Genomic DNA, 27019 nt, shown 5'->3' on the forward strand with positions numbered 1-27019 from the left:
ATTTATTTTCAGCACTCAAAGAGCAGAGAAGGAGAATCTCTTAGAGGACACGTGTGTCTCTTATCAGAAAAGTTTTCAATGTACAGGACAGAACACATACCATGGGTGTGCAGTTATTCAGCAAAATCATGTTGAGAATGTAACAAACGCATGCTATAGTTGACGAAAGCATTGTTTATTACCACTATATGATCATCACTTAATATACATTTAGCCTCTGGTAAAAACACTGTTATTGTTTTTCAAATCTAGACTCTGTGGGCTTTGCAAAGGCACTGAGCAGTGTGTCCTTTAGCTCTTGAATAAAAACTCATTCTTTATGCAAAACATTGGTCTGAGGTGGTTTTGTGTAACGGATTGGTAAAAATATGTGCAACTCATGCTTCTGCACATCAAAATATACACAAATATATCTTAGAAGCGTATAGTTATGTGTCTACAGTTTAAAACAGGTCCAAGGAATCTCAAGGGGAAAAATGTTTCCCTTTGTATTTGGTCACTATATGGCAGTAATATAATATATTATTTTCAACACACATAAAATACATACGCACACTCTCCCACAGATTTGGCATCTCGTTTGGCAGTGTCAACAGGTGGAGATCCATAGAAATAGAATTTCTAGAATGGACATTCCTTTTCAAGTCAACGTTAAGTGATGAGGTGGGCCGGCGGCCATATTGAGTGTACCCATGAGTCTATCAGTTGTATATCAAATAAGGAGCTTCCCCCATTCTAATCATTCTATTTCTATGTGAAAAACACACATATAATAACTAAACACTACAGGCCGTCAACTGAACCGGTCTAGGAACTGTAGAACACCGCTATGGAAGAGGCCCGTGTGGCCACTGCTCTCCTGGGTGAGCAGAACCCGTCCGTCGGGCCGATGTCTATGAAGCAGGACAGGCTCACCCTGCATCAGGCTCATTTCTGACTCTGTCTGGGCCTGGTAGGACGTCGCTACTCTGTGTCTGGGGGGGGGGTAGAGAAAGGGGAATGAGTGGAAGAGAGAAAGAGATTGTCCCTTTCTCAGGACCCTGTCTTTCAAAGATAATTTGTAAAAATCAAAATAACTTCACAGATCTTCATTGTAAAGGGTTTAAACACTGTTTCCCATGCTTGTTCAATGAACCATAAACAATTCATGGACATGCACCTGTGGAACGGTCCTTAATTAAGACACTAACAGCTTACAGACGGTAGGGAATTAAGGTCACAGTTATGAAAACTTAGGACACTAAAGAGGCCTTTCTTCTGACTCTTAAAAACACCAAGAGAAAGATGCCCAGGGTCCCTGCTCATCTGCGTGAACGTGCCTTAGGCATGCTGCAAGGAGGCATGAGGACTGCAAATGTGGCCAGGGCAATAAATTGCAATGTCCGTACTGTGAGACGCCTAAGACAGCGCTACAGGGAGACAGGATGGACAGCTGATCGTCCTCGCAGTGGCAGACCATGTGTAACAACACCTGCACAGGATCGGTACATCCGAACATCACACCTGCAGTACAGGTACAGGATGGCAACAACAACTGCCTGAGTTACACCAGGAATGCATAATCCCTCCATCAGTGCTCAGACTGTCCTCAATAGGCTGAGAGAGGCTGGACTGAGGGCTTATAAGCCTGTTGTAAGGCAGGTCCTCACCAAACATCACCGGCAACAACGTCACCTATGGGCACACACCCACCGTCGCTGGACCAGACAGGACTGGGGAAAAGTGCTCTTCATAGACGAGTCACGGTTTTGTCTCACCAGGGGTGATGGTCGGATTCGTGTTTATTGTCGAAGGAATGAGCGTTACACCGAGGCCTGTACTCTGGAGCGGGATCGATTTGGAGGTGGAGGGTCCGTCATGGTCTGGGGCGGTGTGTCACAGCATCATCGGACTGAGCTTGTTGTCATTGCCTGCAATCTCAACGCTGTGCGTTACAGGGAAGACATCATCCTCTCTCATGTGGTACCCTTCCTGCAGGCTCATCCTGACACGACCCTCCAGCATGACAATGCCACCAGCCATACTGCTCATTCTTTGCGTGATTTCCTGCAAGACAGACAGGAATGTCAGTGTTCTGCCATGGCCAGCGAAGATCCCGGATCTCAATCCCATTGAGCACGTCTGGGACCTGTTGGATCGGAGGGTGAGGGCTAGGGCCATTCCCCCCAGAAATGTCTGGGAACTTGCAGGTGCCTTTGTGGAAGAGTGGGGTAACATCTCACAGCAAGAACTGGCAAATCTGGTGCAGTCCACGAGGAGGAGATGCACTGCAGTACTTAATGCAGCTGGTGGCCACACCAGATACTGACTGTTACTTTTGATGTTGAGCCCACCTTTGTTCAGGGACACATTATTCCATTTCTGTTAGTCACATGTCTGTGGAACTCGTTCAGTTTATGTCTCAGTTGTTGAATCTTATGTTCATAGAAATATTTACACATGTTTGCTGAAAATAAACACAGTTTTTTTACCTTTATTTAACAAGGCAAGTCAGTTAATAACATATTCTTATTTACAATGACAGCCTAGGAACAGTGGGTTACTGCTTTGTTCAGGGGCAGAACAACAGATTAAAAAAATAATAATAATAATAATTTTAACCTTGTCAGCTCAGGGATTTGATCTTGCAACCTTTCAGTTACAAGTCCAACGCTCTAACCACTAGGCCAACTGCAGCCCCCCAAAAAGAAGTGTCCTCTCAGTGTAGTTGACAGTGAGAGGATGTTTCTTTTTTTTCTGAGATTATTTGCCATTTAGCAGATGCTTTTTTTCAAAGAGACTTATAGTCAAGCGTATATTTTTCGTATGGGGTGGCCCCAGCGGGAATTGAACTCACGACCCTTGTGATGCAAGTGAGCCACAGAGGACCACCATCTCATACAGAATACAGAAATCCTACTTCCTGAAGCCAGACACTAAGCAGGCCAGTTTGTGAAAAAGGAGGTGCTGGTTCCTCTCTTACCTGCTAGGGCTGCTGGACCGTATTGACGCAGATGGTGCTGATGATGATAATGAAGAGGTAGGTTTCTGATTGGAAGTCAGAACATCAGAGGGGTTTGTCTCCAGACCTTTCCTAAGAACAGGAGCCTTGCCTTCTTTCAGTATGATCCCAGGCCCGTCTCGCCCCAGTGTGAGTGATGGAGCCCAGACCTCCAGGGGAGGTGGACCAGGCCGGGTACTGGCGGGGGGCTGGCTACCCGAGGGCAGGGAGGTGGTCCTGGACCGTGGTGGAGGGGAATCAGGCTGGGTCAGGAACCGCACTGACTTGGTGGGCTGAGGGATAAAACACATACACAATGTTGGCATTATGATACAGTAGTGGAATAGGAATACAGATGATTGATGCTGGATATAGCAGACAGTGGCAGTCAGCATTTGCTACGTGAATGAGTTCATGGTAAGAGAGAATTTCAAAATAAATAAAAACGAAATAGAAGTCAAAGTAGACATGAAACCAGTCAACTCTCCCTCTAAGCTACTTAATATGATCTAGAAGGCAGGTGTGCGTGTTACCTTCTCTGTGTTGTTCTTGAGGGCGTCTGGTCTCACTAGGATAGAGTGTATGGAGTGCTGACCATTCGATGCTGCTTGCCTCGTCTCCAACACCTCAACGCTGTGCGTTACAGCGTTACACCTCGTCTCCAACACCTGCCTATCAAACACCTCTCTGGCAGCAGTGTCCCTGTCCTTCATAAAACTACCACTAGGGGGCGCTGGCCCTTCAGACATCCAGGCCAGAGATCTGTAGTGATTGGGCAGGATGCTCATGTGTTGTTTCTTCCTGAGCAGAGCAGGGGAGAAGCCAGGGCCCTGGATGTGGCTAAAGTTCTGGCTGTGAGATTGGGACTGAGAATGGGGCTGAAGGCCTGAGGTGGCGGTGGTAGTGTGGGGGTAGTGGTTACTGCACTGGGACGAGCTCTGGGACGAGCTCTGGGACGAGCTCTGGGACGAGCTCTGACTGTGGGTCTGGGATTGAAGGGCTGAGCTGGATGAGATGGTGGTGTGGGGGTAGTGTTTTCCCCGCTGAGATGAGCCTGAGAGGACATGAAACATACTTTGAAGTCACTCAAAATGGATCCTTGTCAAATCAACGCAATGTAATTTCCACTGCACTGTTCTGGGTTCCACATTGTACGATCTGACATATCAACTAGAATAGACAGGTTTAATATCTCTGACTGGTCAATGCTGAATAGAGAAGCCTTTTTTACAGGTTTAATATCTCTGACTGGTCAATACTGAATAGAGAAGCCTTCTTTACAGGTTTACTATCTCTGACTGGTCAATACTGAATAGAGAAGCCTTCTTTACAGGTTTAATATCTCTGACTGGTCAATGCTGAATAGAGAAGCCTTCTTTACAGGTTTAATATCTCTGACTGGTCAATACTGAATAGAGAAGCCTTCTTTACAGGTTTAATATCTCTGACTGGTCAATGCTGAATAGAGAAGCCTTCTTTACAGGTTTAATATCTCTGACTGGTCAATACTGAATAGAGAAGCCTTCTTTACAGGTTTAATATCTCTGACTGGTCAATACTGAATAGAGAAGCCTTCTTTACAGGTTTACTATCTCTGACTGGTCAATACTGAATAGAGAAGCCTTCTTTACAGGTTTACTATCTCTGACTGGTCAATACTGAATAGAGAAGCCTTCTTTACAGGTTTAATATCTCTGACTGGTCAATACTGCATAATGTTAGGATAATAACCAACCAACATGCTTGAGACTGAGAATAAAGCACTATGGAACTGTGGAACCACCCAACACCTGAAAAGTGAACTTTGTAGAGTTACAAACTTCCTTCACTCTTACCTCTGTGTGAACGATGGAAGACCCTCCTCACTGTGTCCCATCCCTCCGAGCCCACCCGATGCAGGGATTGTCTCGTGGCGCCGCCTGATGATATCATAGGCTGCGTGGCCATGGATACAGACGGCTGCGGAGCCCGTTGTCCAGTAGAGTAACTAGTTCCATCTGAGTTGACCCTGTCGAGAGCTAGAACCACCGCTGGCGTTTTGGAGGACGAGGAGGTTCTTCTTCCAGAGACTGTACCAGGGCCTGCCGTCACTGCCTTGGAATCCAAGAGCCTGGCAGAGGTTCTGTGGCAGGCAGGGAATAAATAGATATTGGTGTCAAAATCAATAAATGAGGTGTCCATGACACAAATGAAAGTCAAAAAAGATGGAACCATTGTAGGAAAGTAGTGTCACTGATGACCCCCACATCAGCTAACAGAAAGGCTGATCCCTCTGATAACTTTAACCACAGCATTACAATCCAAATAACAATTGCCACTCGTTTCTCACGGTCTGCGTAATGAAACCGGCAGAAATAGCTCTCCCGCTTACCTGAGGACAGGTGTGACGTAGTTGCCGGGCAGAATGCCCACTTTGCCCGTCCGTAGAGAGAGGCCTCTGAGCCAGCCCTCCTTAAACTTCCCATACACCCCCACCATCTCCCCCTTCCTCAGCTCCAGTTCCTCAGAACGACGGGGCTTGTAGGAGTACAGAGCAGCACACCTGAAGAACGGAGTACATGTTAGGTTACAACAATCTCACATACAGTGCATTCGGAAAGTATTCAGACCCCTTCACTTTTTCAAAATATTGTTACGTTACAACCTTATTCTAAAATCTATTCAATAATTTTCTCCCCTCACCAATCTAAACACAATACCCCATAATGACAAAGCGAAAACAGTTTTTTGGAATTTTGTGGACATTTATTAAAAATGAAAAACAGAAATACCTTATTTACATAAGTATTCAGACCCTTTGCTATGAGACTCAAAATTGAGCTCAGGTGCATCATGTTTAAATTGATCATCCTTGAGATGTTTCTATAACTTGATTGGAGTCCACCTGTGGTGAATTCAATTGATTAGACATGATTTGGAAAGGCACATGACTGTCTATACAATGTCCCACAGTTGACAGTGCATGTCAGTAAAAAAAACAAGCCATGAGGTCAAAGGAATTGTCCGTAGAACTCAGAGACAGGATGTTTTTCAGCAGCAGGGACTGGGAGACTAGTCAGGATTTAGGGAAAGATGAACAAAGCACAGAGTACAGAGAGATCCTTGATGAAAACCTGCTCCAGAGCGCTCACAAAGGTTCACCTTCCAACAGGACAACAACCCTAAGCACACAGCCAAGACAACGCAGGAGTGGCTTTGGGACATGTCCTTGAGTAAGACCAGCTAGAGCCCGGACTTGAACCTGATCTAACATCTCTGGAGAGACCTGAAAATAGCTGTGCAGCTGTCCATCCAAACTGAGAGAGCTTGAGAGGATCTGCAGAGAAGAATGGGAGAAACTCTCCAAATACAGGTGTGCCAAGCTTCTAGCAAAAATGTAAAAACAACTATTTATGGGGTATTGTGTGTAGATTGATAAGCAAAAAAATAATGTAATAATTTTTTGAATAAGGCTGTAACGTAACAAAATGTGGAAAAAGTCAAGGGGTCTGAATACTTTCTGAATGCACTGTAGATACAGACACACTGTAATGAAGTCACTGTAGATACAGACACACTGTAATGAAGTCACTGTAGATACAGACACACTGTAATGAGGTCACTGTATATACAGACACACTGTAATGAAGTCACTGTAGATACAGACACTGTAAGGAAGTCACTGTAGATACAGACACACTGTAAGGAAGTCACTGTATATACAGACACACTGTAATGAAGTCACTGTAGATACAGACACACTGTAATGAAGTCACTGTTAGATACAGACACACTGTAATGAAGTCACTGTAGATACAGACACACTGTAATGAAGTCACTGTAGATACAGACACACTGTAATGAAGTCACTGTAGATACTGTAGATACTCCATTCTAGTGTTGAACCACTGTCACGCTACTCCATTCTAGTGTTGAACCACTGTCACGCTACTCCATTCTAGTGTTGAACCACTGTCACGCTACTCCATTCTAATGTTGAACCACCGTCCCACTACTCCATTCTAGTGTTGAACCACTGTCCCGCTACTCCATTCTAGTGTTGAACCACTGTCACGCTACTCCATTCTAATGTTGAACCACCGTCCCGCTACTCCATTCTAGTGTTGAACCACTGTCCCACTACTCCATTCTAGTGCTGAACCACTGTCCCGCTACTCCATTCTAGTGTTGAACCACTGTCCCGCTACTCCATTCTAGTGTTGAACCACTGTCACGCTACTCCATTCTAATGTTGAACCACCGTCCCGCTACTCCATTCTAGTGTTGAACCACTGTCCCGCTACTCCATTCTAGTGTTGAACCACTGTCACGCTACTCCATTCTAGTGTTGAACCACTGTCCCGCTACTCCATTCTAGTGTTGAACCACCGTCCCGCTACTCCATTCTAATGTTGAACCACCGTCCCGCTACTCCATTCTAGCTGTTACTAGTCCAGTGTTTGTCCAGTGTTTGTCCAGTGTTTGTCCAGTGTTTGTCCAGTGTTTGTCCATTGTTTGTCCAGTGTTTGTCCAGTGTTTGTCCAATGTTTGTCCAATGTTTGTCCAGTGTTTGTCCAATGTTTGTCCAATGTTTGTCCAGTGTTTGTCCAGTGTTTGTCCAGTGATAGTCCAGTGTTCAAAAGCTGATGGAGTTGCTAGGCGGCGAACTGCTTGGCATCAGCGGAGATTGTTACTACCATTTTACTACTGTATTACTCCATAGTTACTACTACGTTAATCCTACGTTACTCTAATGTTTCTCCAGTACTCACACACTGATGGAGAGCTGCTGAGTGGAAGACTGTTTGGTGTCGGCTGAGGTGGAGGGGGTCTGGGGGCTGATCAGAGCCATGGTGATGGTGGGAGGAGCTTCACCACTACTCATCTTCCTCTCGCCCTATAGAAACAGAGGAAGAAGACCAGGGTGTAAATATATATACTGCCAAAGAGTGTTCTTCCTCTCACCCTATAGAAACAGAGGAAGAAGACCAGGGTGTAAATATGTATACTGCCATAGTGTTCTTCCTCTCACCCTGTAGAAACAGAGGAAGAAGACCAGGGTGTAAATATATATACTGCCATAGAGTGTTCTTCCTCTCACCCTATAGAAACAGAGGAAGAAGACCAGGGTGTAAATATATATACTGCCATAGAGTGTTCTTCCTCTCACCCTATAGAAACAGAGGAAGAAGACCAGGGTGTAAATATGTATACTGCCATAGTGTTCTTCCTCTCACTCTATAGAAACAGAAGAGGAAGACCAGGGTGTAAATATGTATACTGCCATAGAGTGTTCTTCCTCTCACCCTATAGAAACAGAAGAGGAAGACCAGGGTGTAAATATGTATACTGCCATAGAGTGTTCTTCCTCTCACCCTACAGAAACAGAGGAGGAAGACCAGGATGTAAATATGTATACTGCCATAGAGTGTTCTTCCTCTCACCCTACAGAAACAGAGGAGGAAGACCAGGATGTAAATATGTATACTGCCATAGAGTGTTCTTCCTCTCACCCTACAGAAACAGAGGAGGAAGACCAGGATGTAAATATGTATACTGCCATAGAGTGTTCTTCCTCTCACCCTACAGAAACAGAGGAGGAAGACCAGGATGTAAATATGTATACTGCCATAGTGTTCTTCCTCTCACTCTATAGAAACAGAGGAAGACCAGGGTGTAAATATGTATACTGCCATAGAGTGTTCTTCCTCTCACCCTACAGAAACAGAGGAGGAAGACCAGGATGTAAATATGTATACTGCCATAGTGTTCTTCCTCTCACCCTATAGAAACAGAGGAGAAAGACCAGGATGTAAATATGTATACTGCCATAGAGTGTTCTTCCTCTCACCCTATAGAAACAGAGGAGGAAGACCAGGATGTAAATATGTATACTGCCATAGTGTTCTTCCTCTCACCCTATAGAAACAGAGGAGGAAGACCAGGATGTAAATATGTATACTGCCATAGAGTGTTCTTCCTCTCACCCTACAGAAACAGAGGAGGAAGACCAGGATGTAAATATGTATACTGCCATAGTGTTCTTCCTCTCACCCTATAGAAACAGAGGAGAAAGACCAGGATGTAAATATGTATACGGCCATAGAGTGTTCTTCCTCTCACCCTATAGAAACAGAGGAGAAAGACCAGGATGTAAATATGTATACTGCCATAGTGTTCTTCCTCTCACTCTATAGAAACAGAGGAGAAAGACCAGGATGTAAATATGTATACTGCCATAGAGTGTTCTTCCTCTCACCCTACAGAAACAGAGGAGAAAGACCAGGATGTAAATATGTATACTGCCATAGAGTGTTCTTCCTCTCACCCTATAGAAACAGAAGAGGAAGACCAGGGTGTAAATATGTATACTGCCATAGAGTGTTCTTCCTCTCACCCTACAGAAACAGAGGAGAAAGACCAGGATGTAAATATGTATACTGCCATAGAGTGTTCTTCCTCTCACCCTATAGAAACAGAGGAGAAAGACCAGGATGTAAATATGTATACTGCCATAGTGGTCTTCCTCTCACCCTATAGAAACAGAGGAGAAAGACCAGGATGTAAATATGTATACTGCCATAGAGTGTTCTTCCTCTCACCCTATAGAAACAGAGGAGAAAGACCAGGATGTAAATATGTATACTGCCATAGTGTTCTTCCTCTCACCCTATAGAAACAGAGGAGAAAGACCAGGATGTAAATATGTATACTGCCATAGTGTTCTTCCTCTCACCCTATAGAAACAGAGGAGAAAGACCAGGATGTAAATATGTATACTGCCATAGAGTGTTCTTCCTCTCACCCTATAGAAACAGAGGAGAAAGACCAGGATGTAAATATGTATACTGCCATAGTGTTCTTCCTCTCACCCTATAGAAACAGAGGAGAAAGACCAGGATGTAAATATGTATACTGCCATAGTGTTCTTCCTCTCACCCTATAGAGAAAAAGAGGAAGAATTCAAACAGTAAAGTCGGAGAAGATATCATGTAAACTGACAGAGGATGACTGAGATGCCCTCATATTAAATGTGAAAAAGGGCATTTATGTGGTATAAAGGAGAAATAAAGCAGACTTTAAAGCAGGACTGCCAGAAAGAGAACCTGGGAGAGACAGGAAACAGGAAACAGGAAGATAGACAGACATAAACCTGTTTGATTTTAAAAGAAGGATATGAATGCAGGTCATTGAATTTAGTCACTCTTTGACAGCATCCCTTTTGATTTAAACAAACAATTACATACATGTTTGCCAATGCCAAAACATTCAGGAGATAAAGGTGAACCATTTTGCGTACCCCACCATTTTTTATGTATTTATTTATCTCACCTTTATTTAACCAGGTAGGCCGGTTGAGATCAAGTTCTCATTTACAACTTTGACCTGGCCAAGATAAAGCAAAGCAGTGCGACAAAAACAACAACACAGAGTTACACATAAACAAACGTACAGTCAATAACACAATAGAAAAATATATAAACAGTGTGTGCAAATGTATTTAAGATTAGGGAGGTAAGGCAATAAACAGGCCATAGTGGCGAAATAATTACAACTTAGCAATTAAACACTGGAGTGATAGATGTGCAGTGAAATGAATGTGCAAGTAGAGATACTGGGGAGCAAAAAATTATAAAAAATATGGGGATGAGGTAGTTGGGTGGGCTATTTACAGATGGGCTATATACAGGTGCAATGATCGGTAAACTGCTCTGACAGCTGGTGCTTAAAGTTAGTGAGGGAGATATGCATCTCCAACTTCAGTGATTTTTGCAATTCGTTCCAGTCATTGGCAGCAGAGAACTGGAAGGAAAGGCTTCAACTAGCCTACCTGGTTAAATAAAGGTGAAATAAATAAAAAATAAAAATAAAAATTCAAGAGCATGTTGTGTCTCAACCGATTGCGGGCACAACACAAAAACCTTAGATGACGTACAATAAGGTCAACACATGTGAATATGAAAACAGAGTTTTTAAATAATTGAGGTTAAAGGTTAAAAAATAACATTATTCTTATTTTTATATTTTCCAGTGAAGAATACTTGGATGTCTCATGGTATGATGGGGTATGCAAAATGGGTCAACTTTGAGCACCTTTATCTCTTGAATGTTTTGTCATTCGGGTCCAAAAAGTCACGTTCTGAGCACTTCTACAATGGGCAAATATGTATGGAAGGTTTCGTCCAAATCAAAAGGGGATTTACCCCATACTGTAGAACCAGGTGATCAGGCTGTGATCAGGCTGTGTAGAAGGCTGTGTCCCGAATGGGACCCTATTCTCTATGTAGTGTACTACTGGTCAAAGGAAGTGCACTACTGGTCAAAGGAAGTGCACTACTGGTCAAAGGAAGTGCACTACTGGTCAAAGGTCAAAGGAAGTGCACTACTGGTCAAAGGAAGTGCACTACTGGTCAAAGGAAGTGTACTACTGGTCAAAGGAAGTGCACTACTGGTCAAAGGAAGTGCACTACTGGTCAAAGGAAGTGCACTACATAGGGAATAGGGTGCATTTGGGACATACACTCACTGTTCCACCTAGTAAGCCCCTGTAATTGTTATTTGATGATGCGTACAGAAAAAATTATAATAATCTCAGCAATGGTCTCTGCCAGCAGACTCCTTTCTACCCTCAACCAGTCTCTTCACTATAAATAATGAATCATTTGTGTCAGTACTGACAACCCAATGTGTGTCTGAGAGCCAGTATTTGTTCTATTATTTAACCTTTATTTGACTAGGCAAGTCAGTTAAGAACAAATTCTTATTTACAATGACGGCCTACCGGGTTAACTGCCTTGTTCAGGGGCAGAATGACAGCTTTTTACCTCATCAGCTCGGGGATTCGATCCAGCAACCTTTCGGTTACTGACCCAACGCTCTAATCACTAGGCTACCTGCCGCCCCAGTACTTTCAACCTGAGGTGTGTCTCCAAACAGGTCAGACCCCAGACTTCAGGATAATGACACTTCATTACCTAACCAAGCCTGAGGTGTGTCTCCAAACAGGTCAGACCCCAGACTTCAGGATAATGACACTTCATTACCTAACCAAGCCTGAGGTGTGTCTCCAAACAGGTCAGACCCCATACTTCAGGATAATGACACTTCATTACCTAACCAAGCCTGAGGTGTGTCTCCAAACAGGTCAGACCCCATACTTCAGGATAATGACACTTCATTACCTAACCAAGCCTGAGGTGTGTCTCCAAACAGGTCAGACCCCATACTTCAGGATAATGACACTTCATTACCTAACCAAGCCTGAGGTGTGTCTCCAAACAGGTCAGACCCCATACTTCAGGATAATGACACTTCATTACCTAACCAAGCCTGAGGTGTGTCTCCAAACAGGTCAGACCCCAGACTTCAGGATAATGACACTTCATTACCTAACCGAGCCTGAGGTGTGTCTCCAAACAGGTCAGACCCCAGACTTCAGGATAATGACACTTCATTACCTAACCGAGCCTGAGGTGTGTCTCCAAACAGGTCAGATCCCAGACTTCAGGATAATGACACTTCATTACCTAACCGAGCCTGAGGTGTGTCTCCAAACAGGTCAGACCCCATACTTCAGGATAATGACACTTCATTACCTAACCGAGCCTGAGGTGTGTCTCCAAACAGGTCAGACCCCATACTTCAGGATAATGACACTTCATTACCTAACCAAGCCTGAGGTGTGTCTCCAAACAGGTCAGACCCCAGACTTCAGGATAATGACACTTCATTACCTAACCGAGCCTGAGGTGTGTCTCCAAACAGGTCAGACCCCAGACTTCAGGATAATGACACTTCATTACCTAACCGAGCCTGAGGTGTGTCTCCAAACAGGTCAGACCCCAGACTTCAGGATAATGACACTTCATTACCTAACCGAGCCTGAGGTGTGTCTCCAAACAGGTCAGACCCCAGACTTCAGGATAATGACACTTCATTACCTAACCGAGCCTGAGGTGTGTCTCCAAACAGGTCAGACCCCAGACTTCAGGATAATGACACTTCATTACCTAACCGAGCCTGAGGTGTGTCTCCAAACAGGTCAGACCCCAGACTTCAGGATAATGACACTTCATTACCTAACCGAGCCTGAGGTGTGTCTCCAAACAGGTCAGACCCCAGACTTCAGGATAATGACACTTCATTACCTAACCGAGCCTGAGGTGTGTCTCCAAACAGGTCAGACCCCATACTTCAGGATAATGACACTTCATTACCTAACCAAGCCTGAGGTGTGTCTCCAAACAGGTCAGACCCCAGACTTCAGGATAATGACACTTCATTACCTAACCAAGCCTGAGGTGTGTCTCCAAACAGGTCAGACCCCAGACTTCAGGATAATGACACTTCATTACCTAACCAAGCCTGAGGTGTGTCTCCAAACAGGTCAGACCCCAGACTTCAGGATAATGACACTTCATTACCTAACCAAGCCTGAGGTGTGTCTCCAAACAGGTCAGACCCCAGACTTCAGGATAATGACACTTCATTACCTAACCAAGCCTGAGGTGTGTCTCCAAACAGGTCAGACCCCAGACTTCAGGATAATGACACTTCATTACCTAACCAAGCCTGAGGTGTGTCTCCAAACAGGTCAGACCCCAGACTTCAGGATAATGACACTTCATTACCTAACCAAGCCTGAGGTGTGTCTCCAAACAGGTCAGACCCCAGACTTCAGGATAATGACACTTCATTACCTAACCAAGCCTGAGGTGTGTCTCCAAACAGGTCAGACCCCAGACTTCAGGATAATGACACTTCATTACCTAACCAAGCCTGAGGTGTGTCTCCAAACAGGTCAGACCCCAGACTTCAGGATAATGACACTTCATTACCTAACCAAGCCTGAGGTGTGTCTCCAAACAGGTCAGACCCCAGACTTCAGGATAATGACACTTCATTACCTAACCAAGCCTGAGGTGTGTCTCCAAACAGGTCAGACCCCAGACTTCAGGATAATGACACTTCATTACCTAACCAAGCTTGAGGTGTGTCTCCAAACAGGTCAGACCCCAGACTTCAGGATAATGACACTTCATTACCTAACCAAGCCTGAGGTGTGTCTCCAAACAGGTCAGACCCCAGACTTCAGGATAATGACACTTCATTACCTAACCAAGCCTGAGGTGTGTCTCCAAACAGGTCAGACCCCAGACTTCAGGATAATGACACTTCATTACCTAACCAAGCCTGAGGTGTGTCTCCAAACAGGTCAGACCCCAGACTTCAGGATAATGACACTTCATTACCTAACCAAGCCTGAGGTGTGTCTCCAAACAGGTCAGACCCCAGACTTCAGGATAATGACACTTCATTACCTAACCAAGCCTGAGGTGTGTCTCCAAACAGGTCAGACCCCAGACTTCAGGATAATGACACTTCATTACCTAACCAAGCCTGAGGTGTGTCTCCAAACAGGTCAGACCCCAGACTTCAGGATAATGACACTTCATTACCTAACCAAGCCTGAGGTGTGTCTCCAAACAGGTCAGACCCCAGACTTCAGGATAATGACACTTCATTACCTAACCAAGCCTGAGGTGTGTCTCCAAACAGGTCAGACCCCAGACTTCAGGATAATGACACTTCATTACCTAACCAAGCCTGAGGTGTGTCTCCAAACAGGTCAGACCCCAGACTTCAGGATAATGACACTTCATTACCTAACCAAGCCTGAGGTGTGTCTCCAAACAGGTCAGACCCCAGACTTCAGGATAATGACACTTCATTACCTAACCAAGCCTGAGGTGTGTCTCCAAACAGGTCAGACCCCAGACTTCAGGATAATGACACTTCATTACCTAACCAAGCCAATCAAAATAGATACTGACTAATTTGGAGAGGATTTGCATTTATTTTGTAAAGAAATATGTGGATCATTCAGTCCCATTACGCCAGTAACAACGTTAATGTTGGCGTTGCGTTGCCTAGGAGTCTACGGTAGACTCAGAGTGGTTGTGTTGACATTATGGTCATACTGTACGACAATCAGCCATGGAGCTATTTACTACATGATGCTGGACAACATTATGAAAGCAGTAATGTTATCCTCAGGTTGTTTGAGAGGTAAGAACTCACAGTGCAGTACTGTAGTGTAACTCAATCTCTCCCTCATATATACAGTGGGGAGAACAAGTATTTGATACACTGCCGATTTTGCAAGTTTTCCTACTTACAAAGCATGTAGAGGTCTGTAATTTTTATCATAGGTACACTTCAACTGTGAGAGACGGAATCTAAAACAAAAATCCAGAAAATCACATTGTATGATTTTTAAGTAAATAATTTGCATTTTATTGCATGACATAAGTATTTGATACATCAGAAAAGCAGAACTTAATATTTGGTACAGAAACCTTTGTGTGCAATTACAGAGATCATACGTTTCCTGTAGTTCTTGACCAGGTTTGCACACACTGCAGCAGGGATTTTGGCCCACTCCTCCATACATACCTTCTCCAGATCCTTCAGGTTTCGGGGCTGTCGCTGGGCAATACGGACTTTCAGCTCCCTCCAAAGATTTTCTATTGGGTTCAGGTCTGGAGACTGGCTAGGCCACTCCAGGACCTTGAGATGCTTCTTACGGAGCCACTCCTTAGTTGCCCTGGCTGTGTGTTTCGGGTCGTTGTCATGCTGGAAGAACCATTCACGACCCATCTTCAATGCTCTTACTGAGGGAAGGAGGTTGTTGGCCAAGATCTCGCGATACATGGCCCCATCCATCCTCCCCTCAATACGGTGCAGTCGTCCTGTCCCCTTTGCAGAAAAGCATCCCCAAAGAATGATGTTTCCACCTCCATGCTTCACGGTTGGGATGGTGTTCTTGGGGTTGTACTCATCCTTCTTCTTCCTCCAAACACGGCGAGTGGAGTTTAGACCAAAAAGCTCTATTTTTGTCTCATCAGACCACATGACCTTCTCCCATTCCTCCTCTGGATCATCCAGATGGTCATTGGCAAACTTCAGACGGGCCTGGACATGCGCTGGCTTGAGCAGGGGGACCTTGCGTGCGCTGCAGGATTTTAATCCATGACGGCATGGTGTGTTACTAATGGTTTTCTTTGAGACTGTGGTCCCAGCTCTCTTCAGGTCATTGACCAGGTCCTGCCGTGTAGTTCTGGGCTGATCCCTCACCTTCCTCATGATCATTGATGCCCCACGAGGTGAGATCTTGCATGGAGCCCCAGACCGAGGGTGATTGACCGTCATCTTGAACTTCTTCCATTTTCTAATAATTGCGCCAACAGTTGTTGCCTTCTCACCAAGCTGCTTGCCTATTGTCCTGTAGCCCATCCCAGCCTTGTGCAGGTCTACAATTGTATCCCTGATGTCCTTACACAGCTCTCTGGTCTTGGCCATTGTGGAGAGGTTGGAGTCTGTTTGATTGAGTGTGTGGACAGGTGTCTTTTATACAGGTAACGAGTTCAAACAGGTGCAGTTAATACAGGTAATGAGTGAAGAACAGGAGGGCTTCTTAAAGAAAAACTAACAGGTCTGTGAGAGCCGGAATTCTTACTGGTTGGTAGGTGATCAAATACTTATGTCATGCAATAAAATGCAAATTAATTACTTAAAAATCATACAATGTGATTTTCTGGATTTTTGTTTTAGATTCCGTCTCTCACAGTTGAAGTGTACCTATGATAAAAATTACAGACCTCTACATGCTTTGTAAGTAGGAAAACCTGCAAAATCGGCAGTGTATCAAATACTTGTTCTCCCCACTGTATATATATATATGAGCATTATGCATTATGTTCTCCCTCTCCCCTCTCATTAGGCAGCATTATGTTCTCCCTCTCCCCTCTCATTATGTTCTCCCCATTAGGCAGCATTATGTACTACCCCCCCCATTAGGCAGCATTATGTTCCCCCCCCCCCCCCCCCCCACTAGGCAGCATTATGTTCTCCCTCTCCCCTCCCCCATTAGGCAGCATTATGTCCCCCCCCCCCCCCCCACTAGGCAGCATTATGTTCTCCCTCTCCCCTCCCCCATTAGGCAGCATTATGTTCTCCCTCTCCCCTCCCCCATTAGGCAGAATTATGTTCTCCCTCTCCCCCCCCCCCATTAGGCAGCATTATGTTCTCCCTCTCCCCTCCCCCATTAGGCAGCATTATGTTCCCCCCCCCTCCCCCATTAGGCAGCATTATGTTCTCCCTCTCCCCCCCCCATTAGGCAGCATTATGTTCTCCCTCTCTCCTCCCCATTAGGCAGCATTATGTTCTCCCTCTCCCCCCCCCATTAGGCAGCATTATGTTCTCCCTCTCTCCTCCCCCATTAGGCAGCATTATGTTCTCCCTCTCTCCTCCCCCATTAGGCAGCATTATGTTCTCTCTGTACCCTGAAGAGGGACAAAGAAAGTCCTGATTAAGATCCTGTCAGAGTCTCAAATGCCACCCTATTTCCTACATCGTGCACTATGGTCCGTAGGGTCTGGTCAAAAGTAGTGCCCTATGTAAAAAATAAATTACAGAGAACAGGGTGGCATTTGGGACGTAACTCTGCTATACAGTAGCCATAAAATCAGCCACAGTCTCCTGCATGACATGCACTTTGCAATGTAAAAAGCAATGCTATGAGGCAGAAGTAACGTGACACCGAGTTAGCATCCCACGGCATGTCCTGGAGATATGCTGCTATTGGTTAAGAGGATTCTGGACGGGTGAATGGTGACAGTTCATTACCGGGCATTCCACTATCTATTTAGGCTCTTCTTTAGAAACACTTGAAATGTTGACAATTAGTCAATGGATGCAAACAAATTGTACCCTATATAGTGCACTACTTTAGACCAGAGCCCCCCTACATAGTGCACTACTTTTGACCAGATCCCTATGCAAGTCCTGGTCAAAAGTAGTATACTAAATAGGGAATGGGATGGTATTCGGGACGCATCCAAATAATGCCTCATGGTTTCTGTCATGGGAGAGACTAGGAACAGAATATTGCCAGCTACAGCACCAGACTCTTGGAACTGGCTGTTCTGACCAGGATGTCAACAACACATCACTTCAGACTCTAGGAACTGGCTGTTCTGACCAGGATGTCAATGACACATCACTTCAGACTCTAGGAACTGGCTGTTCTGACCAGGATGTCAACAACACATCACTTCAGACTCTAGGAACTGGCTGTTCTGACCAGGATGTCAACAACACATCACTTCAGACTCTAGGAACTGGCTTTTCTGACCAGGATGTCAATGACACATCACTTCAGACTCTAGGAACTGGCTGTTCTGACCAGGATGTCAATGACACATCACTTCAGACTCTAGGAACTGGCTGTTCTGACCAGGATGTCAATGACACATCACTTCAGACTCCAGGAACTGGCTGTTCTGACCAGGATGTCAACAACACATCACTTCAGACTCTAGGAACTGGCTTTTCTGACCAGGATGTCAATGACACATCACTTCAGACTCTAGGAACTGGCTGTTCTGACCAGGATGTCAATGACACATCACTTCAGACTCTAGGAACTGGCTGTTCTGACCAGGATGTCAATGACACATCACTTCAGACTCCAGGAACTGGCTGTTCTGACCAGGATGTCAATGACACATCACTTCAGACTCTAGGAACTGGCTGTTCTGACCAGGATGTCAACGACACATCACTTCAGACTAGGGCTGGGCGATATGTAGAGTTTATCGCCCAGAAACACTGGCTAGTGTTTCTTTTTTCCCCACCACAGACGATCTATGGTCGAGCAGAACGCCAGAGCCACACCTAAGTTTGACAGTCCACTACGTAAATGAAGACTGGAAAATGCAAAATGTCTGCCTCCAGACGTCTTACTTCCCCGATGATCATACGGGTGAAGTAATAGCCCAGGGTCTCAAAGACTCTGGCATCGTGGAAGATGAGCGAAGACCGACAGGTGTGCATGACAACTGACAGCGGGAGCAACAAGATAAAAGCATTGCGCTTCAACTGGACCCGCCTGCAGTGCTTTGGGCTTCACCTCGCCATCAGTCAGTGTGACATTGGATAATTAAAGTGCATTCAAAGAAGTTATGTTCAGGCCATCTGTAGGCTAATGTGTTTGTAGTTGTGTCATTCTGCCAATCTAATAGCAAATAACCACAGGCTGTGTTAATTATAACAACAAATGAACTATACTAATACATTTTCAATCAAAACGATTATATAAATTACATATTCAAACAGTTAGTGGTCAAAATTCCTAAACAATAGAATAGACGTGTGGGTGTGTGTTCATTTGTGTTGTCCATTTGTTTTGCACAAATAGGCCTCCATATTTTTTTTAATAAAGAAAAATCAATTAAGAATAATGTCTTGCCTTTTTTAATTTGTATACAGAAAACAAGAAGTCTAGATATACAGTTGTATGAAAAAGTTTGGGCACCCCTTACTCTGTCGTTACAGAAAATGATCACAGTGGCATGCCATTCATTTTCTAATAAAAGCTGAGTACTGGGGTATTGTCCAGACAAAGATTTTTAGTGTAGCAATATTAAGTTGTATGAAATTAAATCAGATGTGAAAAATAGGCTATGCAAAAATGTGGGCACCCTTGTCATTCTGTTGATTTGAATACCTGTAACTACTTAGCACTGATTAATTGGAACACACAATTGGTTTGGTGAGCTCATTAAGCCTTGAACTTCATAGACAAGTGCATCCAATCATGAGAAAATGTATTTAAGGTGGCCAATTGCAAGTTGTTGTTCTCTTTGACTCTCCTCTGAAGAGTGGCAACACGGGGGCCTCAAAACAACTCTCAAATGACCTGAAAACAAAGATTGTTCAACATTATGGTTTAGAGGAAGGCTACAAAAAGCTATCGCAGAGATTTAAGCTGTCAGTGTCCACTGTGAGGAACATAGTGAGGAAATGGAAGACCACAGGCACAGTTCTTGTTAAGGCCAGAAGTGGCAGGCCAGGTAAAATATCGGAGAGGCAACGGCGAAGGATGGTGAGAACGGTCAAAAACAGCCCACAGACCACCTCCAAAGACCTACAACATCATCTTGCTGCAGATGGTGTCACTGTGCATCGTTCAACAATTCAGCGCACTTTGCACAAGGAGAAGCTGTATGGGAGAGTGATGCGGAAGAAGCCTTTTCTGCACACAAGCCCAAGAGACACAAACAGAGTCGCTTGAGGTATGCAAACGCACATTTGGACAAGCCAGCTTCATTTTGGAATAAGGTGCTGTGGATGAAACAAAGATTGACTTATTTGGTCATAACAAGGGATGTTATGCATGGAGGTAAAAGAACACAGCGTTCCAAGAAAAACACTTGCTACCCACAGTAAGATTTGGTGCGGGTTCCATCATGCTGTGGGGCTGTGTGGCCAGTGCCGGTACTGGGAATCTTGTTAAAGTTGAGGGTCGCATGGATTCCACTCAATATCAGCAGATTCTTGGGAATAATGTTGAAGAATCAGTCACAAAGTTGAAGTTATGCCGGCGCTGGATATTTCAACAAGACAACGACCCAAAACACTGCTCAAAATCTACCCGGGCATTTATGCAGATGAACAAGTACAATGTTCTGGAATGGCCATCCCAGTCCCCAGACCTGAATATCATTGAGAATCTGTGGGATGATTTGAAGCGGGCTGTCCATGCTCGGCAACCATCAAACCTAACTGAACTGGAAATGGTTTGTAAGGAGGAATGGTCCAAAATACCTTCATCCAGAATCCAGACACTCATTAGAGGCTATGGGAAGCGTCTAGAGGCTGTTATTTTAGCAAAAGGAGGCTCCTCCTCCTCCTTGTCCTCTCCTCCTTGTCCTCTCCTCCTCTCCTCCTCTGTTGCTCTCCTCCTCCTCCTTGTCCTCTCCTCCTCCTCTCCTCCTCTGTTGCTCTCCTACTTCTCCTTGTCCTCTCCTCCTCCTCCTTGTCCTCTCCTCCTCCTCCTCTGTTGATCTCCTCCTCCTCCCTGTCCTCTCTCTCTCCTCTCCCCTCCTCCTCCGACTCCCTCTCCTCCTCCTCCCTCTCCTCCCTCTCCTCCTCCATCCTCCTCATCCTGTTGTAATGGTTTGTGGTTAACAGCGTTGTCATTCTGTAAACACTACATAGTGGTGTTCCAGACCCAGGCTATTAGCATCACCCCTCTAGAAACACAGCCTGGCAGGGTGTTCCAGACCCAGGCTATTAGCATCACCCCTCTAGAAACACAGCGTGGCAGGGTGTTCCAGACCCAGGCTATTAGCATCACACCTCTAGAAACACAGCCTGGCAGGGTGTTCCAGACCCAGGCTATTAGCATCACACCTCTAGAAACACAGCCTGGCAGGGTGTTCCAGACCCAGGCTATTAGCATCACACCTCTAGAAACACAGCCTGGCAGGGTGTTCCAGACCCAGGCTATTAGCATCACACCTCTAGAAACACAGCCTGGCAGGGTGTTCCAGACCCAGGCTATTAGCATCACACCTCTAGAAACACAGCCTGGCAGGGTGTTCCTACTGTCTCAGCACTTGAACCGAATCTCATGCCATCTCCAGCAACACAACAAGTCAACTGTTAGCAGCAGGTAACTTCTTAGCAACTGTTAAACTGTTAGTGACTGTTAGCACAGATCTGTTTGTTTGCGCTTCATACGCCAACTCCTCTTCCTTTGGTTGTCATCCCAAACGTGACTCACACAAATCAGATTTGGCAAAGAAACAGGGCAATAAATAATCTGTTCTCCACAGACAGCCTCATAGCAATTTGTAGCCGTTGTTGACATGTTGATAACATTGGTAATGCTGGTTCTCTGATTATGAAGCCCGTACTGTACAACATTAACGTTAAATAAACAGCAATGTTAAAGATTGTTTTACTTCCTTTACATCCTTACCTCCTTACTTCCTATAATACCACCATCAACATCATGACATCACAACTTAGTGCTGAGGTGGGAAGAAAACACTCGTAACATCAACAACCTCCTTCTGTTTATCTGGGTGGGAAGGAAGGAACGAAGGGCATGCAGGACTAGGCTTGTCTGCTATTATTGGCACAGCAATGTGAAGGAGTATTACCTGCTCAGTGAAGAGGAAGGAGCTCTCAGGCAGATAAGAGAGGGAGGGAGAGAAAGAGGGAGTGAGAGAGAGATGAGAGAGGGAGGGAGAGAAAGAAAGAGGGAGTGAGAGAGAGATGAGAGAGGGAGGGAGAGAAAGAGGGAGTGAGAGAGAGATGAGAGAGGGAGGGAGGGAGAGAAAGAGGGAAAGAAAGAGAGAGAGGGAGATCGGGAATGAGAGAGAAAGAGAGGGAGAGAGGAGAGAGATGAGAGGTTATGTTATATAACTGACTCTACAGAGTGACTCACCATCGTCATCATGTGAGGAATCAACACAGAGGGGTGCTCTGGACCCTCCTCCTCCTCCTCCTCCTCCTGTGAGGGATCAACAGAGAGACAGAGGGGTGCTCTGGACCCTCTTCCTCCTCCTCCTGTGAGGGATCAACACAGAGACAGAGGGGTGCTCTGGACCCTCCTCCTCCTCCTCCTCCTCCTCCTCCTCCTGTGAGGGATCAACAGAGAGACAGAGGGGTGCTCTGGACCCTCCTCCTCCTCCTCCTCTTCCTCCTCCTCCTGTGAGGGATCAACAGAGAGACAGAGGGGTGCTCTGGACCCTCCTCCTCCTCCTGTGAGAGATCAACAGAGAGACAGAGGGTGCTCTGGACCCTCCTCCTCCTCTTCCTCCTCCTCCTGTGAGAGATCAACAGAGAGACAGAGGGGTGCTCTGGACCCTCCTCCTCCTCTTCCTCCTCCTCCTGTGAGAGATCAACAGAGAGACAGAGGGGTGCTCTGGACCCTTTTCCTCCTTCTCCTGTGAGGGATCAACACAGAGACAGAGGGGTGCTCTGGACCCTCCTCCTCCTCCTCCTCCTCCTCTTTATCCCTGCTTGAGAGCATGAGTCTACCTCTGCACTTTCTTCATGATTCTCTCCCTCCCTGACATGTATAATTGCAGGGTAGAGCAGTGATGTTTCTATTTAAAACCTCTTGGCGCACGGATCCCTTTAACGGGATCATTTTCGTAAACAACCGCTGAATTGCAGAGCGCAAAATTCTAAGAAAATACTAAAAATATTTATTTTCATGAAATCACAAGTGAAAATATACCAAAACACAACTTAGCTTGTTGTTAATCCACCTATCGTGTCAGATTTTGAAAATATGCTTTACAGCGAAAGCAATCCAAGCGTTTGTGAGTTTATCGATCACTAGACAAAACATTGCGAACAGCTAGCAGCAATGTAGATTGGTTACGAAAGTCCGAAAAGCAATAAAATGAATCGCTTACCTTTGATGATCTTCGGATGTTTGCGCTCACGAGACTCCCAGTTACACAATAAATGTTCCGTTTGTTCGATAAATATTATTTTTATATCCAAAAACCTCCATTTGGTTGATGCGTTATGTTCAGAAATCAACAGGCTCCAGCAGTTATGAAGGGAAGACGAAAATTCCACTTGGGAGCTAGGACCAGCCAATCAGAATGAGTTTTTCCACACAAAGGGGAAAGGGAAAGGGGGATGCCTAGTCAGTTGTCCAACTGAATGTATTCAACTAAAATGTGTCTTCCGCATTTAACCCAACCCCTCTGAATCAGAGAGGTGTGGGGGGCTGCCTTAATCGACATCCACGTCTTTGGCGCGCCGGGAACAGTGGGTTAACTGCCTTGCTCAGGGGCAGAACGACAGATTTTTACCTTGTCAGCTCGGGGATTTGTTCCAGCAACCTTCCAGCTTTATTACAGACAGAAATACTCTGAAGTTTCATTAGCTGTACGTGTGGCTGGTCTCAGACGATCCCAAAGGTCGTCTGAAGCCGGATGTGAAGGTCCTGGGCTGGCGTGGTTACATGAGGTCTGCGGTTGTGAGGGCGGTTGGACATACTGCAATATTCTCTAAAACGACATTGGAGGGGGCTTATGGTAGAGAAATTAACATTTCATTTTCTATTGTGGACATTCCTGCACTAAGCATGCCAATTACACAATAAAAACTTGAGACATCTGTGGCATTGTGTTGTGTGACAAAACTGCATATTATAAAGTGACCTTTTATTGTCCCCAACACAAGGTGTACCTGTGTAATGATCATGCTGTTTAATCAGCTTCTTGATATGCCACACCTGTCAGGTGGATGGATTATCTTGACAAAGGAGAAATGTTCTCTAACACGGATGTAAACAGATTTGTTCATGACATTTGAGAGAAATAAGATTTGTGTGTATATGGGGAAAAAACATCTGGGATCTTTTATATCAGTTCATGAAACATGGGACCAACACTTTACATGTTGAATTTATATTTATTGTTCAGTATACAAAAAGGCCAGCGTAGAGCCCTGAGGTTAGACATGAAATCTCTGCAGGCTTTTGTGTTGGTAAGGATGACATAGCACAAGCCTCAGAATAACCTGCTTTGAAATGACTATGACTACACAGCATAGTGTAGTTGTACAGTATCACTTAGGGTTAAAAAGTAGAGGATTCATTTCTTTATCTGGGACCAGGCACAACATAACACACAAGTAGGTACTGCACCTGAGTTAGCGTAGCTGCGTAGCTAATGCTTTATCAGCAGTCCAGATGATGTTTGTGGCTAATATGTTTATGGTACACCAAGTTAAGGTCAAGGTTGTTGTCCCCTCCATCTCCTCTGCTAACTGAGCACCTGGGAAGCATCGTTGAGCACCCCTTCCTGTCTGTGTCTCCACACCAAATTACACCCTACATAGTGCACTACTTTTGACCAGAGCCCTGGTCTATATAGGGGTATTGGGTCCCATTTTGGACACAGGTGTATTCCATCTCCCAGGCCAGACCACAGCAGGACCATGCAGTCCTTTCAGACTGCTACTCATCAGCTTCATGGAAGCCTGGCCTCCTACCAACCACTCTGATTGGAATCTGGGCTTCCCTGCTGTTTCCTATACAGCTTCCCTGCTGTTTCCTATACAGCTTCCCTGCTGTTTCCTATACAGCTTCCCTGCTGTTTCCTATACAACTTCCCTGCTGTTTCCTATACAACTTCCCTGCTGTTTCCTATACAGCTTCCCTGCTGTTTCATATACACTCTGCTCCATCTTCCAATACCTCCATCCCTCTATCATTCACTCCCTCCATCTTCCAATACCTCCATCCCTCTAGCATTCACTCCCTCCCTCCATCCATCTATCATTCACTCCCTCCATCTTCCAATACCTCCATCCCTCTAGCATTCACTCCCTCCCTCCATCCATCTATCATTCACTCCCGCCATCTTCCAATACCTCCATCCCTCTAGCATTCACTCCCTCCCTCCATCCATCTATCATTCACTCCCTCCATCTTCCAATACCTCCATCCATCTATCATTCACTCCCTCCATCTGTCATTTGGGATGCAGCCCTTGACTCTCCTCTGACTCAATGATCCTTTAAAGGACTAGTTAGTCTGAAAACAGCCTGTCTTAATGGACTAGTTATCCCGAAAACAGCCTGTGTTACAGGACTAGTTAGTCTGAAAACAGCCTGTGTTAAAGGACTAGTTAGTCTGAAAACAGCCTGTGTTACAGGACTAGTTAGTCTGAAAACAGCCTGTGTTAAAGGACTAGTTATCCCGAAAACAGCCTGTGTTACAGGACTAGTTAGTCTGAAAACAGCCTGTGTTACAGGACTAGTTAGTCTGAAAACAGCCTGTGTTAAAGGACTAGTTATCCCGAAAACAGCCTGTGTTAAAGGACTAGTTATCCCGAAAACAGCCTGTGTTACAGGACTAGTTAGTCTGAAAACAGCCTGTGTTACAGGACTAGTTAGTCTGAAAACAGCCTGTGTTACAGGACTAGTTAGTCTGAAAACAGCCTGTGTTAAAGGACTAGTTATCCTGAAAACAGCCTGTGTTAAAGGACTAGTTATCCTGAAAACAGCCTGTGTTAAAGGACTAGTTAGTCTGAAAACAGCCTGTGTTAAAGGACTAGTTAGTCTGAAAACAGTGTAGATATGGATGTGAAAGGAAAACCGAGAGAAAGAAGAGGGTGGAGAAGAGGAGGAGATGAGGAGAGGAGATGAGGAGAGGAGGAGAGGGGTGGGGAAGTGTTCTCTCTCTAGTCGATGAAAACCCTGGCATTCCACAGAGATCTTGAGACAACAGCAATAGAGAGACAATTTTTAGGGGAATTCCAAAGAGGAAGAATATAACAAAAGCAAACCAGATCTTACTATGTAGGAAGCACAAAGTCAACATCAAGAAACTAAGCAACAGAGTAAATGGCTTGAAGCTTTATCCAAATCCTCTACGCTCCCCTACACACTCACACACACACACAAACACATCTGAGGACTCACCTTTTGTGACAGGTGTCTGCCAGTGCTGCGCTTCACGCGCTGGGAGGTCACACCTGAGCCTGAGCGGTTAGAGGAGCTGTGATTGGCAGGGGGGGCCGGAGGGGTGGGACGGCTGGCTCTGGTCACCCTGAAGGTTCAGCCTGTTGAGGGCACTAACGCTGGGTGGCTGACCCTGCCCCTGGGACGGCTGGCTCTGGTCACCCTGAAGGTTCAGCCTGTTGAGGGCACTAACGCTGGGTGGCTGACCCTGCCCCTGGGACGGCTGGCTCTGGTCACCCTGAAGGTTCAGCCTGTTGAGGGCACTAACGCTGGGTGGCTGACCCTGCCCCTGGGACGGCTGGCTCTGGTCACCCTGAAGGTTCAGCCTGTTGAGGGCACTAACGCTGGGTGGCTGACCCTGCCCCTGGGACGGCTGGCTCTGGTCACCCTGAAGGTTCAGCCTGTTGAGGGCACTAACGCTGGGTGGCTGACCCTGCCCCTAGGTCGGCTGCTACACACTGTTGATAATAGCAGCTTGTTGCGTTTTTTCCTGGGTGATGGTGGGGGGGTTGAGAGCAGAAATATTGGGGGTCTTCGTGGGGCTCTGGGGCGCCCTGAAGCAGGTTGTCCAGTTTGGGTTTGTTGAGTAACCGGTCCCGCTGTTGCTAAACCCACTCTCACTCCTGATCCGTGGGCGAGATCCAGCCGGGAAGTCACTCCCCTTCCAGGTCTTTCCCTCCAGAAGCTTGGCTGCTGCCGCTGTGATTGGCTAGG

At 45.5% G+C, this 27019-nt stretch overlaps 1 protein-coding gene across 2 annotated transcripts; it reads right to left on the reverse strand.

Annotated features, from left to right (window-relative positions):
- Positions 1-154: 154 nt before the first annotated feature.
- Positions 155-26759, reverse strand: LOC139581711 (E3 ubiquitin-protein ligase SH3RF3-like). 2 transcript variants are annotated; one of them, XM_071411760.1, is made up of 8 exons: positions 26267-26759; positions 10292-10345; positions 7732-7856; positions 5352-5522; positions 4816-5102; positions 3514-4034; positions 2963-3273; positions 155-974 (listed from the first exon to the last, which is right to left on the reverse strand). In XM_071411760.1, exons 3-8 carry the CDS (start codon positions 7842-7844, stop codon positions 794-796), a joined length of 1584 nt encoding a protein of 527 aa, XP_071267861.1. In that variant the 5' UTR covers positions 7845-7856; positions 10292-10345; positions 26267-26759; the 3' UTR covers positions 155-793. The 2 variants fall into 2 exon arrangements, with proteins under 2 accessions (XP_071267861.1, XP_071267860.1); XM_071411759.1 differs by lacking the exon at positions 10292-10345.
- Positions 26760-27019: the final 260 nt, after the last annotated feature.

Source organism: Salvelinus alpinus, chromosome 7 (genome assembly GCF_045679555.1).
Source record: "Salvelinus alpinus chromosome 7, SLU_Salpinus.1, whole genome shotgun sequence".
NCBI lineage: Eukaryota > Metazoa > Chordata > Actinopteri > Salmoniformes > Salmonidae > Salvelinus > Salvelinus alpinus.